The 12,303-nt window shown below is 42.6% G+C and overlaps 2 protein-coding genes across 2 annotated transcripts in view; one reads left to right on the forward strand and one right to left on the reverse strand.

Moving 5' to 3' along the window:
- TXNDC5 (thioredoxin domain containing 5) overlaps positions 1-7,181 on the forward strand; it is a 21,668-nt gene extending 14,487 nt beyond the window's left edge. The window contains exons 6-9 of the mRNA XM_006909283.3: positions 609-752; positions 3,690-3,775; positions 5,229-5,358; positions 6,410-7,181. Coding sequence (XP_006909345.1) covers positions 609-752; positions 3,690-3,775; positions 5,229-5,358; positions 6,410-6,532 — 483 coding nt within the window. The 3' untranslated portion in view covers positions 6,533-7,181. The remainder of the gene's footprint in view (positions 1-608; positions 753-3,689; positions 3,776-5,228; positions 5,359-6,409) is intronic.
- A 789-nt stretch (positions 7,182-7,970) lies between these two features.
- BMP6 (bone morphogenetic protein 6) overlaps positions 7,971-12,303 on the reverse strand; it is a gene marked incomplete at its 5' end in the record, with an annotated part of 137,500 nt that continues 133,167 nt past the window's right edge. Inside the window, 3 exons of the mRNA XM_025044913.1 lie at positions 7,971-9,524; positions 9,623-9,733; positions 10,546-10,622. Coding sequence (XP_024900681.1) covers positions 9,375-9,524; positions 9,623-9,733; positions 10,546-10,622 — 338 coding nt within the window. The remainder of the gene's footprint in view (positions 9,525-9,622; positions 9,734-10,545; positions 10,623-12,303) is intronic.

The raw sequence follows: 12,303 nt of genomic DNA on the forward strand, positions 1-12,303 counted from the left end.
AGTGTTTCTCTTAACCGCAGTGGGCTGAGTTGTCAAGTGACTTAACAGTTGTGGTGAATTGCCAGTATGCATTGATTGCTTGGGCACTAGTTTAAGGGAATACATGTAACCGAAAATGGCTTTCTCTTAATTGATAAGATTTGGGTAGTTGAGAAAAACTGTCCATCGTTATAATATTTTGAAACCTTTCATTTGGCTCAGGTTGTCACTAGAATAACCCACATCTGTCCTAAGGTAACTGCTCTGATCACAGCCTTTGAGAGAGGTTAATGCTCACTCTTGGTAAGGTTCTCACTCCCTCCCTTCCATCCCCGGCTGATGGTCAGCTTCTCAGAATACCTGAGTCAGCACCCAGAGTTTTGTGACTCGTAGCTCTGCAGAAGGAATGAGCTGTAAAGTTCTCTCACAGAAGCCAAAACATTGGTTTATAATCTCTGCCTTTGCATTTAAACTTGAGCACACAAACATCGCACAGCTCACACAACCATGCAGAGACATCTGACAGGAGGTTTCACATGGGCAAGAGGGATCAGGAGGAGGTTTGAGTTATTCAGAGCACTCAAGTGTACTAACTTGTCAGTGTTTCTGTGTGGCCCATGTTTGGACAGATTGACCAGTACAAGGGAAAGCGAGATCTGGACTCGCTGAGAGAGTATGTGGAATCACAGCTCCAGAGTGACGCAGAGGGCACTCCCGAGACCACCCAGCCCTCAGAGGCCCCGGTGCTGGCTGCTGAGCCAGAGGCTGACAAGGTAGGTGTCTGCCGCCACCCTCGCCCACAGAGGGCACTGCCCTCAAACGCCTTGGACAAAGTGACAGTTTGAGGACAGTATAGAGTAATTCAGATGGTTGGCTTACAGTTGACTTTTCAACCCAAAACATTTTCTTCAACTACTTTTACATACTTCAAGGGGTTAATGTAAGCAAAAGCTCCCCTGAAATAGATGTGAGATGCGTCCTGAATTTGGTAAAAAATCTCTGGAAAATTCTTCCCATTCAGTCATCACTATACTTGAGGGTATGTGCTATGGAAGCTTGTCTGTTTCTGTTCGTTTCTTTAATGTGTTGCAATCATTTTTTTAACCTGTGGTAAAGACCTCTGAAAGATCTGTAGCAGAAAAGATGTGCACATTGGAATTGAAAGGCAAATTGCTGTAGGATATTTCATTTGCTTAGGCAGTCTTGACTTATTGAAGTATTATCTTCATTCATTCAGATAGTATAAGGTTTTAGATTCATTTGTTCTGTAATAATCAACCCCTTGTTATATTTCAGGCACTGTCCTAGGCCACCAGGAAACAAAAATAAATAAGACTATTTTCCTGCCTGTGTACAGTGGCAGGTCTAGTGGGTGAGACAGATGAGAACACATACGTACAGATGTCGCGGAGGCTGTGGTAAAAATGGGTGCAGGGCTGGTCATTGTTTGAGAAAGGTGGGGCAGATAAGAGGTATCACTGAGGAACTGAAAGATGAATTGGCAGTTGCTGGAGAGACATGGGGAAGGCACGAAGGCATGAGGGAATGGGATGAAAAGAAGGGGTGCAGTGCAGGATGCCAGAGAGGAGAGGCAGGAGCTAGGTTGTAGAGGACTTTGTCAGCCAGCCAATGCTCTTTGAGCTTTAATTATAGGGATCCAGTGGAGGGTTTCAAGCATATTTGAATTTTAGAAAGATGACTAGCAGCAGCATGTATGAAACAGATTGAAAACTGATGTGTTAGGTCATAAAAGATGATGACACCACCCCCCCCCCGCCCTCCCCCCAAAAAAACTAAAGTGCAAAAAAATACTAAGGCTGTGAAAGTGGGGATGGAAAGAAGAAGATAGCCAACATAAGGAGTCCAACTCTGTGAGCCCAGTTAGGATGTGGAGTTTGAAGTGACTTTCAGATTTTTGGCTTAGCTGGTGGATATGGCACCAAGCACGAGATAATAACTAAACTTGAGTTTAGTTCTCAAGATGATGATTTTCAGAGTTGTGGTGAATATTTAGATGGTGATGCCCAATGGACAGTCAAATGTATCCATCTGGAGCTAAAGCAGGATGTCTGCACAAGATGAGTAGGTTTACATGTCTGCAACTTTAGGTAGAAGCCAGTGTTGAAGCCATAGGTGAAAATGAGATTATTCAAGGAGAGTCGAAATAATGTTTTCCCAGGAAAATGATGTCTGGATTTTCTAGCTAAGAACCTAAGGCATGTTTGTAAACATATTTCCAAAGCAGAATGTCTTCGTTGCTACTTCATTTTGTACAACTACACTTCATAGCATTCCATGTTCTTAACTTGGGACACAGGGACATTGGGGGAAAAGGAAGAGGCGAGATATTTTGTTCCTCAAGGTGAGGGCAGAGAGCCAGACATGGTGACTGCCTCCCCAATAATGCTCTCGTACTCAGCGTTTACATCAGAGATCTTGACTCACTGGAGCCAACACTCCCTGAGCCCAGGTGTCTGGAATCAGAAAAACCAGTGGAGCCACCTACCCCATCCTCCCAGGGTGGGGAGCAGCGGGCCTCCCCACCCCACAGCTCACCTCTCAGTTAGTCTCTCACAGGTTGGGGATTGCCTGGGTGTCAGTTAAAAGTTGAAGTTTTGGTTTAAGAAGTAAACAAATGATTTTGTAGTTGTTATGACCACATATGTTAGAGGAGTGTGTGTGTCATGGTGGTTATAAAGGTCATCCCAAATTGAGTATAATTATATACTATGGATATTTTCATCAAACACAGAACGGTTTCTATTTATAATAAAGTTTTCCACCATTAAGTGGGTCTTTCAGTGAGTGGGGCATCATACTTCTGGACATAAAGAAAGATGGCAGTGTTCTACAATGGCCCCCTTGGCATACTTCATCTCCCAGTCACTGACATACATTGCTTGGTGCCAGACTCAAGTGGAGCAGACCTGGTACATTTAGCCACGTGATAAATCATACATGTTCTTGCCCTCAAGAGAATCGCAGATACATTTGTGGAAAAACACATAGACATAATTCTGTAACGAACTATCAAGATAGAATCCCTTTAAAGCAGACTTCCTTGTGGCTCCTTTCCCCTAAATTCTCTAGCCAGAGCTTAGATGAAGTTTTTACATTAGCTTTGAATTTAAGAATGGAAAGGAGCCTGTTATATGTAACATACATATCATTCCCTATGCTTTTATAACATTTTGTAAGGTCCTTCTGTGACATAGAGAAGATAATTTTTGTGAATCCATATCATATGAGAGTGGTAGAGCCTGTGAGAGTAGCCATATATATACAGACTTCAGGAGGGCCAGCAGTGGGACTCTGGTTGGTGGTGTAGGCTCCATGCCTAGGAAGTACAGATTCAAGCCCTGTCTGCCCAGAGCTGACTGGTCCACACTGCAGAGCCCTGAAGGACAGTAGCTGCACCTTAACCCACCCTGGACTGCCGGGGGGCAGAACACTGGGCTGTGTCTGCCACTTTTCAAAGCATCTCTTGGGCTCAGGGCCCAAGGGACCCGATAAATCTCTGCCCTTTAGAGGCCACTGCTCTGCCCTTTTGTGTAGCTAGGGAAATGCAAATTGTACAGGTATTTTTATGTGACCTTGGGGCATGCATAACAGCATTTAAAAAGAGTATTGGTTCATATTTCTGCAGTCCCAAAACATGACCCTGCCCTTCTCTACGTGATGTATTTGCATTGTGGCTTTTCCCTCCCCAGAAGGGCACCGTGTTGGCACTTACGGAAAATAACTTTGAGGACACCATTGCAGGAGGAATAACCTTCATCAAATTTTATGCCCCATGGTAAGTGGCTCTTTGATTAGAAACTACTTTCTTTGTCCTAGTGCACTTTGGTCTCATATTTTCAGCTCGTTAGCCAACCCTCCAGGCTCAGTGTTGAGCACATATTACACTTACATGTAGGTTATGTTGTGGGAAATAAGGAAATGTTATCATTATATTCTTATATTCAGATATGTTCAAGCTTGATGGTATTCATAAACAGTTATTGATGGAGAATGAGGTTATTTTAAAATTCAGTCTGCTTTGGAGAACAAGGTAATGGAGGAGAATTACGATGGCCATAACATTTTGTGGTATATCTCTGTACTTTTCCAAAGATTGCTTGTTTGCTTAAAAAAGCTACATCATGATGTAGCTTTGCTCCTTGGTCCCTTCTAGATGTTACAGAGGGATCCAGTTGAGCTCAGCTTTCTGTTTTGAGCCATTCAACATGTTACCCAATTGCCTGCACCTTCCTGCCATATGGTCTTCAGGGACCAGAGCAGAGATGCTCTGTGTGCATGAGGTTTGAGACCCAGGCAACCTGGATGTCCTTTAATTCCTTGGAACTTAGTTTCCTTAGCTGTAAAATCGAAGAACACTTTGTTTTCACAAATGAAACATTCCATTTGGGAAAGCAGAGTGCCGAGAAGTGTTAGGTTCTGTATCTAAATGCGGACAAGTAAGGTCACCACATGTCATTGTTGCTCTTTAATTTCATTCATTTCAGATATTCATGAGAAACCGTAATAGCAGAAATAAAAAATTAACACATGACTCATGAGTTGTGCATTCTGAATTTTTAAGAACAGAAACACTAGCAAATAATGCCTTCAAAACTATTATTTTCTATTTTTAAAAAAACCTAAAGCTATAGATCGAGTTTGAAGACAGAAGATCCCCTTTATTGAAGGGGAGCAGTTCATGTAGTGGGAGAAGAGTCAGAAAAGGGACCGAGTGTCGGGTGGAGGAGAGGGTTTGAACAAAACCCAGTCATGGCCTTAGTGCTCACACCAAATCACTGAAGCTTCAGGGAAGCTGTGAAGTTGTTTTGAAATGTTGAAGTCATAGGCAGTTAAATCTGAAATGTTTTTAGTGTTCAAGTGATTTTTAAAAAATGTTTAGAGTCTGTTTTCTTTCCTGTCCTCCTTTTGTTCATTCACAAACCAGTTAGCCCAGTTCACTGTATCATGGAAGTGGTTTCAAAATCCAAACCTGTTTTCAGACCAGCTTGTTTCTGTCAGGTTAATCCAAAAGTCTACTTCAGATAGATTTTGACTTCCTTGTTTGGGGTGGGGGAGGAACAGAAGGAGGAAAAGTTAATGCCTCCCAAAGGGAAAATTTGGTATTTTATAAATTTCTAGGCAATTGTTGACCGCTTCATACAGAAAAACAAGGCTCAACTTGGCAGCAAAATATAGGTGAGTGAGCGTGACCCAGGCCTTCAGCAGAGCTGTCGTTGTTCTCTTTCTAGGTGTGGTCACTGTAAGAATCTGGCTCCTGCTTGGGAAGAACTCTCTAAAAAGGAATTCCCTGGTTTGGCAGAGGTCAAGATCGCTGAAGTGGACTGTACTGCTGAACGGAATATTTGCAGCAAGTACTCGGTGGGTACATGTGAATGAGAACACTGTGGGGACTCTACGTATTGGGAGCAGATCCCAAGTGAAGCTGTGCTTTGGCGTTGTGGGCTCAACCGAGATAACTCACACTGCCCTTGTCCCCTCAACAAAGCATTTTTTGTGTCCTTTTGAGGTGCTCGGTTTGTTTTTCCTTTTGAAAAGCTAAACAGATGCTCTCTCAAAGGAAAGGCTTTCTTCCTCTATTATTATACACATTTCAATGGAGGTTTTTAGGCCTTGCCATCTGGGTGTTAGGCTGGGCAGTAACTAAGACTTCAAGCTAGAGAATGGGGGGCTGCTTACACAGACGTTCTTGTTGACGGAATAGTCAGTTGGCTTGTGGCTGTCATCATCAACAACTAAGTGGCTTATTTTTCAGATATAAGCCAGCATTCTAACATAAAATGGCTGAATGAAGGAAACACTTGAACATAAACTTCCTCCTGAGAGAGCCATACCAACACGCCCGTCTTGTGCTTGGATCGTTTAACTGTTGTTGAAATTTTATATTTCTCTTTTTGTGTTGTTTTCTCAAAACGTTTTTGAGGCCGCTGAAGTTTATTACCTCATCAGATTGAGGATAGTTGTAGCATATTTTTTATTTATCATTCGAAGATGCCAGTCAAATTTGTGCCTTAAAATTCTGAAAAGAGAAAAGAGGCAAGTTGCGGCTCTCCTTGAGGGTCTTGCTACTACCCAGTGTGGTCCACTGAGCGGCCTGGGCATCACCGGGAACCTTGTCCAAAATGCAGAGTCTCAGGCCGCGTGCCGTGCCGCTGGGCTGGAATGTGCACCTTAATAGGTCCCCGGGGGATTGACACTAATTTTGAATGTAGTTTTGGATTGTTAAATGAATAAATAGCCCCAAGACTTTGCTTTCTGAACTCTGACACTTTTTAAATGGTTTATACATTTTAAAAATTTAACCGTAGACTTTCCTGGCCACAGCTGTAGGATTTTTTCTGGTTTTATTTATGAAATAATTTGTGTGCGATTCAGGCCACTGGTTTTCAAATTTTGAATTTTTTCTTTCAAGGTACGAGGCTATCCCACATTGTTGCTTTTCCGCGGAGGCAAAAAAGTCAGTGAGCACAATGGAGGCAGAGATCTCGAATCGTTGCACCACTTTGTTGTGCGCCAGGCAAAAGACGAACTGTAAAAACAGGAGGAAGTCTCCTCTCCTGCCTGGCCGCCTGTACCGTGTCGGGGAGCAGCAAATCATGTGGATGTTGCTGGGTTTCAGGTGGTGGTTATTCAGAAAGCTGAATATCCTAAACGTGTGGCGGCATCTCTGTGTTTCTTAAGCCAACACACTCTACAGGTTCTTTACTAAGTTTCTCTAAGTAAACATGTAACTCATGATCCCTTTGCAAACTGAATATTTTCAGTGGCAATCTATCATCCCCTTTAACCTTCTCTTGATGAAATCTAAGTGGTTTCCTTTGAGACTAAAATGGAGTTGAGGAAAATCAAATTGCTGGACTATTATGGTTCCTCAGTGATTTTGGTGGAAGCATCATCCAAAGCACCATTTTTGAGCTGCCCACAACTCCTGGAAAGGTAGCCTGTGGCAGTATCGATGTTCCTCTGAGCCGAAGGTCATAAATGACTTACTAATAGTGTGGTTGCTCCAAGCTTGGAGCAGAGTTACAAACAAAAACCCCACACCTCTGGGAGATACCTTCACAGCCACTCCTGGATTTTCCGTTCCTGTTAATACTTCTCTCATCGTGAGAGGTTTGCCACAATGAAAGCAATGGTACTTTTGACACGTGCCTGAGTAAGATAACGCTGATGCCATAATCTTATGTGTGTTATTTGTTAGCTCAGTTATTACTATTCAAGGGATACTTCTGTTTGTTGCTCATGGATGAAAGATTTCATTAGTTATGTTAACGTGAAGTCAGGGTCCATGTGAAGATTTTTAAGATTTAAAATTCATGTTTAAGATTTGATGTCTCCCATGGAAAATATGGGCATGGAAACTTCTGCAAGGCTTAATCATAACTGTTCCTTTAACTTATAGAAAGATTCTGGTTGCACTTGCCATCTGGGGCAAGAGGACTAGATGAGTTTTCCCTAGTCTGGGTATTAGGGACCAGCGGAACCCTGCAGCCCCACTATGGGGCCCCAGCTGGAAGCGGTTTCAGATTTTGCTCCTAGGTAGTCCTTTTAGAGGCTCATTGTACATCGTCTGCCTTTGCAGAGGTTGACCCTGTGCTGTATGAAGAGTGGAATTAACTTGACCAAAGACCAAAGAATGGAGTAGGCAGGGCTGAGTCAGGGCTGAAGTAGGCCACACTAGCATTAATGCCAGCATCATAATTCATGCCATCCTAGTTATTAAACATTTTTACCATCACTCTTGGAAAAAAGCAATCACGGGACTAGGCTCCCATAAGATAGGTACCTGTATGTTCTTTGCCATCAAATTACTTCTCAGAATAACCCCTCTGTGTCCAACACTCTTCAACCCACCTCCCATGCTTGGGGGATCCAGTCACTTGGCACAAAGTAACTAGGGGTGAGGATCTCTGAAACAAGATCACTTCTGCGTCTGCCGCAGATGACAACAGAGCAGGATCTCGAACAGCCTCTGCCTTAAAGGAAATCTTTATTAATCATGTGGTTCACAGATGTTCATTTAAAAATCCCAACGTTCTGGAGAAGCACAGTCCTCATGAGTGGCTTCAGCTTCGCATCATGAGTCTTGTATTAAAAGAAAATCAAAGTGGTACAATTTGTTTACACTATGATACTTTCTAAATAAACTCTTTTTTTAAAAAAAAAAAGTCTGGTCTTTCCTTAAATGTTACAGCAAAACAGATATAAAATAGACAATAAATTATAGTTTATATTTACAAAAAAGCTGTATGCAGTTATAGATCATAAATGTATTATTTAATCAGTTTAGTATGAAACTGGTTTCTTAGTACATGATTGTGAAAAAGACATTTAAAAAATATTCTAAGATTTAATCTGAGTTCTCACTTCCTACAAAAGAAAACTGATTTCAGTTCATAAACAGCATGGCCATCCAAACTCATTCCTAAAGGCTGGGAGCTCCTTCCTCAGTTTATTTCCTTTGTTGGGTCTCACCCTGTGACATGACATGCTGTATAGAAAAAGGCAAAGAACCGTTTTTACTAAAATAGATGAGATTAGAGCCAGCGTTCCTGAAGTTAATGTGCTTTTCAGAGAGCCATTCCAAAAAAGATGAGTTGCAGAATTTCTTTCACATGTTATATGGTTAAAATGATGGCTATTAAAAATGCTGCTCACCCCTTGCAGTCTGACCTCAAAGTATGAGCAGTCTGCTTTTGCTGCTAGCCAAGAAAACAGTAAGTGGCGGAGGACTGAGGTGTGGAAATCACATGGTTCGTTTTAACCAAAATAATTCTATTTTCACACCAACAAAAGGCCAGCATAAACATGTAACAGCAATTACTGAGACAAGGCACTTCCAAATAGCCCTGGTTATGGCCCGGGCTGTTGATCTTCTATGAAATTGACCTTCCTGGGAATGAAATCTGAATAGAGGCATTTTCCCCCAATTTCTGTTGTCCGTAAAATCAATCTTTGAGAAACATTACTAAACCAGCTGATACTTTAGCCAAGAATACTCTTACTCCTTTAACATTACCTTCCTTCTTTACTCACACCACAAATAGCTTGATCTAAAGCTAAAACTACTTTCGGGAGGCTTTTTGCGGGGAGTAAAGGGGAAACCCTTCAAAGTTATGTTTCTGCAGTTACCAGACTTCATACTACAGACATTCAAACAGCTTCCTACAGACCAACAACTACTCACGTTATTTACTATGTGGGCAAATCATTAACGAGGTCCTTTAAAATCTGTCTTGGGTAGTAAGGCACCAACCGGCATGAGATGCTTTCAAAGTCATCGTCTTGCTTTCACTGTGCTTCCGCGTGTTTTTTAAGGCAGATGAAATCTAGGAATCCAAGGCAGTATTTGTGTCCCCAGTGACTAGTTTTTCGAGTTAGTGGCATCCACAAGCTCTTACAACCATATTCCTGTATTTTTTTAAGATGACATTGGAGTTGTCATCAAAGTAAAGGACTGAGATAGCATTTAGTTTAGTTGGCGCACAGCACGGTTTGGGGACATACTCAGGATTCATAAGGTGAACCTGTTCCAAAACAGAAGGAGGAAAAGGTTCCATTAGCAGCTATACCTGGTCTTGGCTTACTTCTACCTATAAAATGACAAAAATCTCTTCGAGCTCACCAGTGTCTGTACGATCGCATGGTTTGTTGCATTCATGTGTGCGTTGAGTGGGAAGGAGCATTCTCCATCACAGTAATTGGCAGCATAGCCCTTGGGTGCGATAATCCAATCCTTAATTTAAAGCAAAGGAAGCAACAAAAAGGTGATTAATGTATACTCCTTAGATTATCTGTGCTTTAAGTAATCCTGTGAGAAGGATTACTCACATGGACAGGTAAGGAGGCAGGAGACAGAGATGCAGGAAGATTAAGTTCATGTTCAAGTGGCAAAACTAGGGTGTGAATCTGGTTGGTCTGACAGAGTCCTCACCCCTTCCACATTTAGCCGCTACCTGCCTGCTAGGCCTGGAAGCACACAGATGGCTGGCTTTCTGTACTTGGACCCAATGGAGCCTCTCCAGGAATCCTGTCATCATAATGCCACCTGCATATGGAAACTATCTTCTATCACTTGTCACCTATAATTCTTATAAACTAGTGGTGGCTTTCAGGTGCGGGGCAAAACATTTATGCTCTTCTAGATAGTTTGGGTGAGCCAATTTATAGCCATTGGAGAGGTTAACTAGTGATCATTTTTCAAATCTTTTCTCAATTAAAATTTGTTTAAATGCCTAAATATAAATGGACTTTGAAAAAAATGTGGAAATTGCATCTTGAAGAAAGTGCCTACTGATTTTGAGGTACCCAGAGCTGGGGAACCCTGGGCTCCCTGGGAAGGTGCCAGTGGGTGCTGTGTGCACAAGAAGGCCCAGTCTTCCCCCACCTCACTCCGGAGAGCCTGGACATTTGGAACGGCTCCTGTGTACCTTCATGGAGGACCCATCTCAGTCCTAAAGCTTAAGGTCTTTGATGTTGGCTGCTGCCATTCAGATAAGAGACTGCCGAGAAAGGAACTTTGTCCCCCTTAGTGTCCTGAGAACTCACCTGCCATCCCAGGTCTTGGAAGCTCACATAAAGCTCATGTTTCCTACAGGCTGTTTTTAATTCACTGCTGTTATAATCTGTTGGAGGAGATCAAAAGATGCACCCATTAACTCATTCATTCCCTCACTTAAAAACTTACGTGAAGAGCGTGCCATGGGCCAGGCACTGTACTAGGCTTGGGATAGCAGTGAACAAGGGCCCTGCTAGATGTAAATTTGGTCACCAAATTGCTCTTTCAGGTTCCCGATCACTTGGGTGTTTCACATACTCTGTCTTGTCCACTTGGGTTAGTGCTGGGCACGCTGGCAAATGATACATACTTATTGAGTTGAACGCTTTTAAGCAACAGATATTTGTTGTGAGCCCCTGTTGTGTGCAAGGCCTAAGGAGGGGGTGTGTGAAGATGCCCAAAACACCTCAGGCTCCTGACTTGGAAGACACCATATACACAGTAAAAGGCAACTGTACCAGGCAGGATTCACTATATTTCAAACAGGGGTGATCTTGAAACTGCACAGGGGCTTTGCAGATAGCTGCTGAGCCAGGAAAGCATCCTGAAGGAAGTGTAATGGAACGCGACCTAACCGGGAGACCCAAGAATGGGGAGGACAGAGAGAGAGACTCTGCAGCAGGGTCCATTCTCGCCCATGCTGTCATCCAGCCTGGCTGCCAGGGTCGAGTCCCTTGACTTGCAGTAAGGCAAAGACTCCTAAGCCAGTTGTGTCCCATGAGAATCTGCTGAAGTGTATATATCTGTTTTGTATAATTCAGGAGCCAGTAGCCTTGCTTAACCTAATCACTGGCAAGAGGAATGGCAGTGCCCTGATTCATTTAGGCCACTTGGAGCAGTTCTTGTATGACATGCCCTCCGCTAGGTATCCTGGGAAATAGGAAGATAAGTTAGACAAGGCTTTCATTCTCCAGGAACTTAGGGAATCAAAGGGATGGCGTGAGACATGTACACAACTAAAATACAAAACAATACAAAGGCTATGGGCAAGGGCCATAGGGAAATTCCATGAATGAGAAAGAAGAAAAGAGAGCAGTTCTTCTGAAATGAATTTAAGGATATGTGAAGAGTAGTCAATCAAGATAAAAGTTGGAGAAGTGGCTTAGAATGCCAACCAAACGTTTTTGGACTTCATACCAGAGATAGTAAGTAAGCTTTGACAGTTTTTGAGCCAGGGAGTGACATTCAGAGCTGGGATTCTAAAGGTGTGATCTCATGCTGAGTGGTGGTTGAGAGTTCAAGAGAAGGGGGAGAGATGAAAGGTTAGATGAAGACTTTGGATAAAGGTTCTTAATCTAAAATGGACATTGATGGATACAAGAGCCTGAGCCCATTTTTGTGCTACTTCTGTCCTCTTTAGTCAATGATCCAATAAGTTACCTGATTGCTTAAAGCCTGTTTGAATTGTTTTCTGTAACTTGTATTCCTGGACCTCCTGGCCCTGAAGCAAGACCAAACACACAGATGTTGTGATTTCGTAAGGAAAAGAAACACAGTACTAATTCAGCCCACTGATCTATCCTGGGAAGGGAGACAGACTACCTTTTGAGTTGATTTCTAATTCTAAATTATTCATTCTTCCCACCTCTCTTCTTCACCTCACAGAATCACCCTTACTGTAACTTTAAGTACCTGGAAGAAATGAATGGAAAACCACACTGAAGGGAAATTTTCACTCTGCAGGGCACCATGGACTCTCTGAGTAAAAACAAACAAGCACCCACCACACCTCAAAACAAGACAAAACC

The sequence above is a fragment of the Pteropus alecto genome, unplaced genomic scaffold (genome assembly GCF_000325575.1).
Source record: "Pteropus alecto unplaced genomic scaffold, ASM32557v1 scaffold121, whole genome shotgun sequence".
Classification (NCBI taxonomy): domain Eukaryota; kingdom Metazoa; phylum Chordata; class Mammalia; order Chiroptera; family Pteropodidae; genus Pteropus; species Pteropus alecto.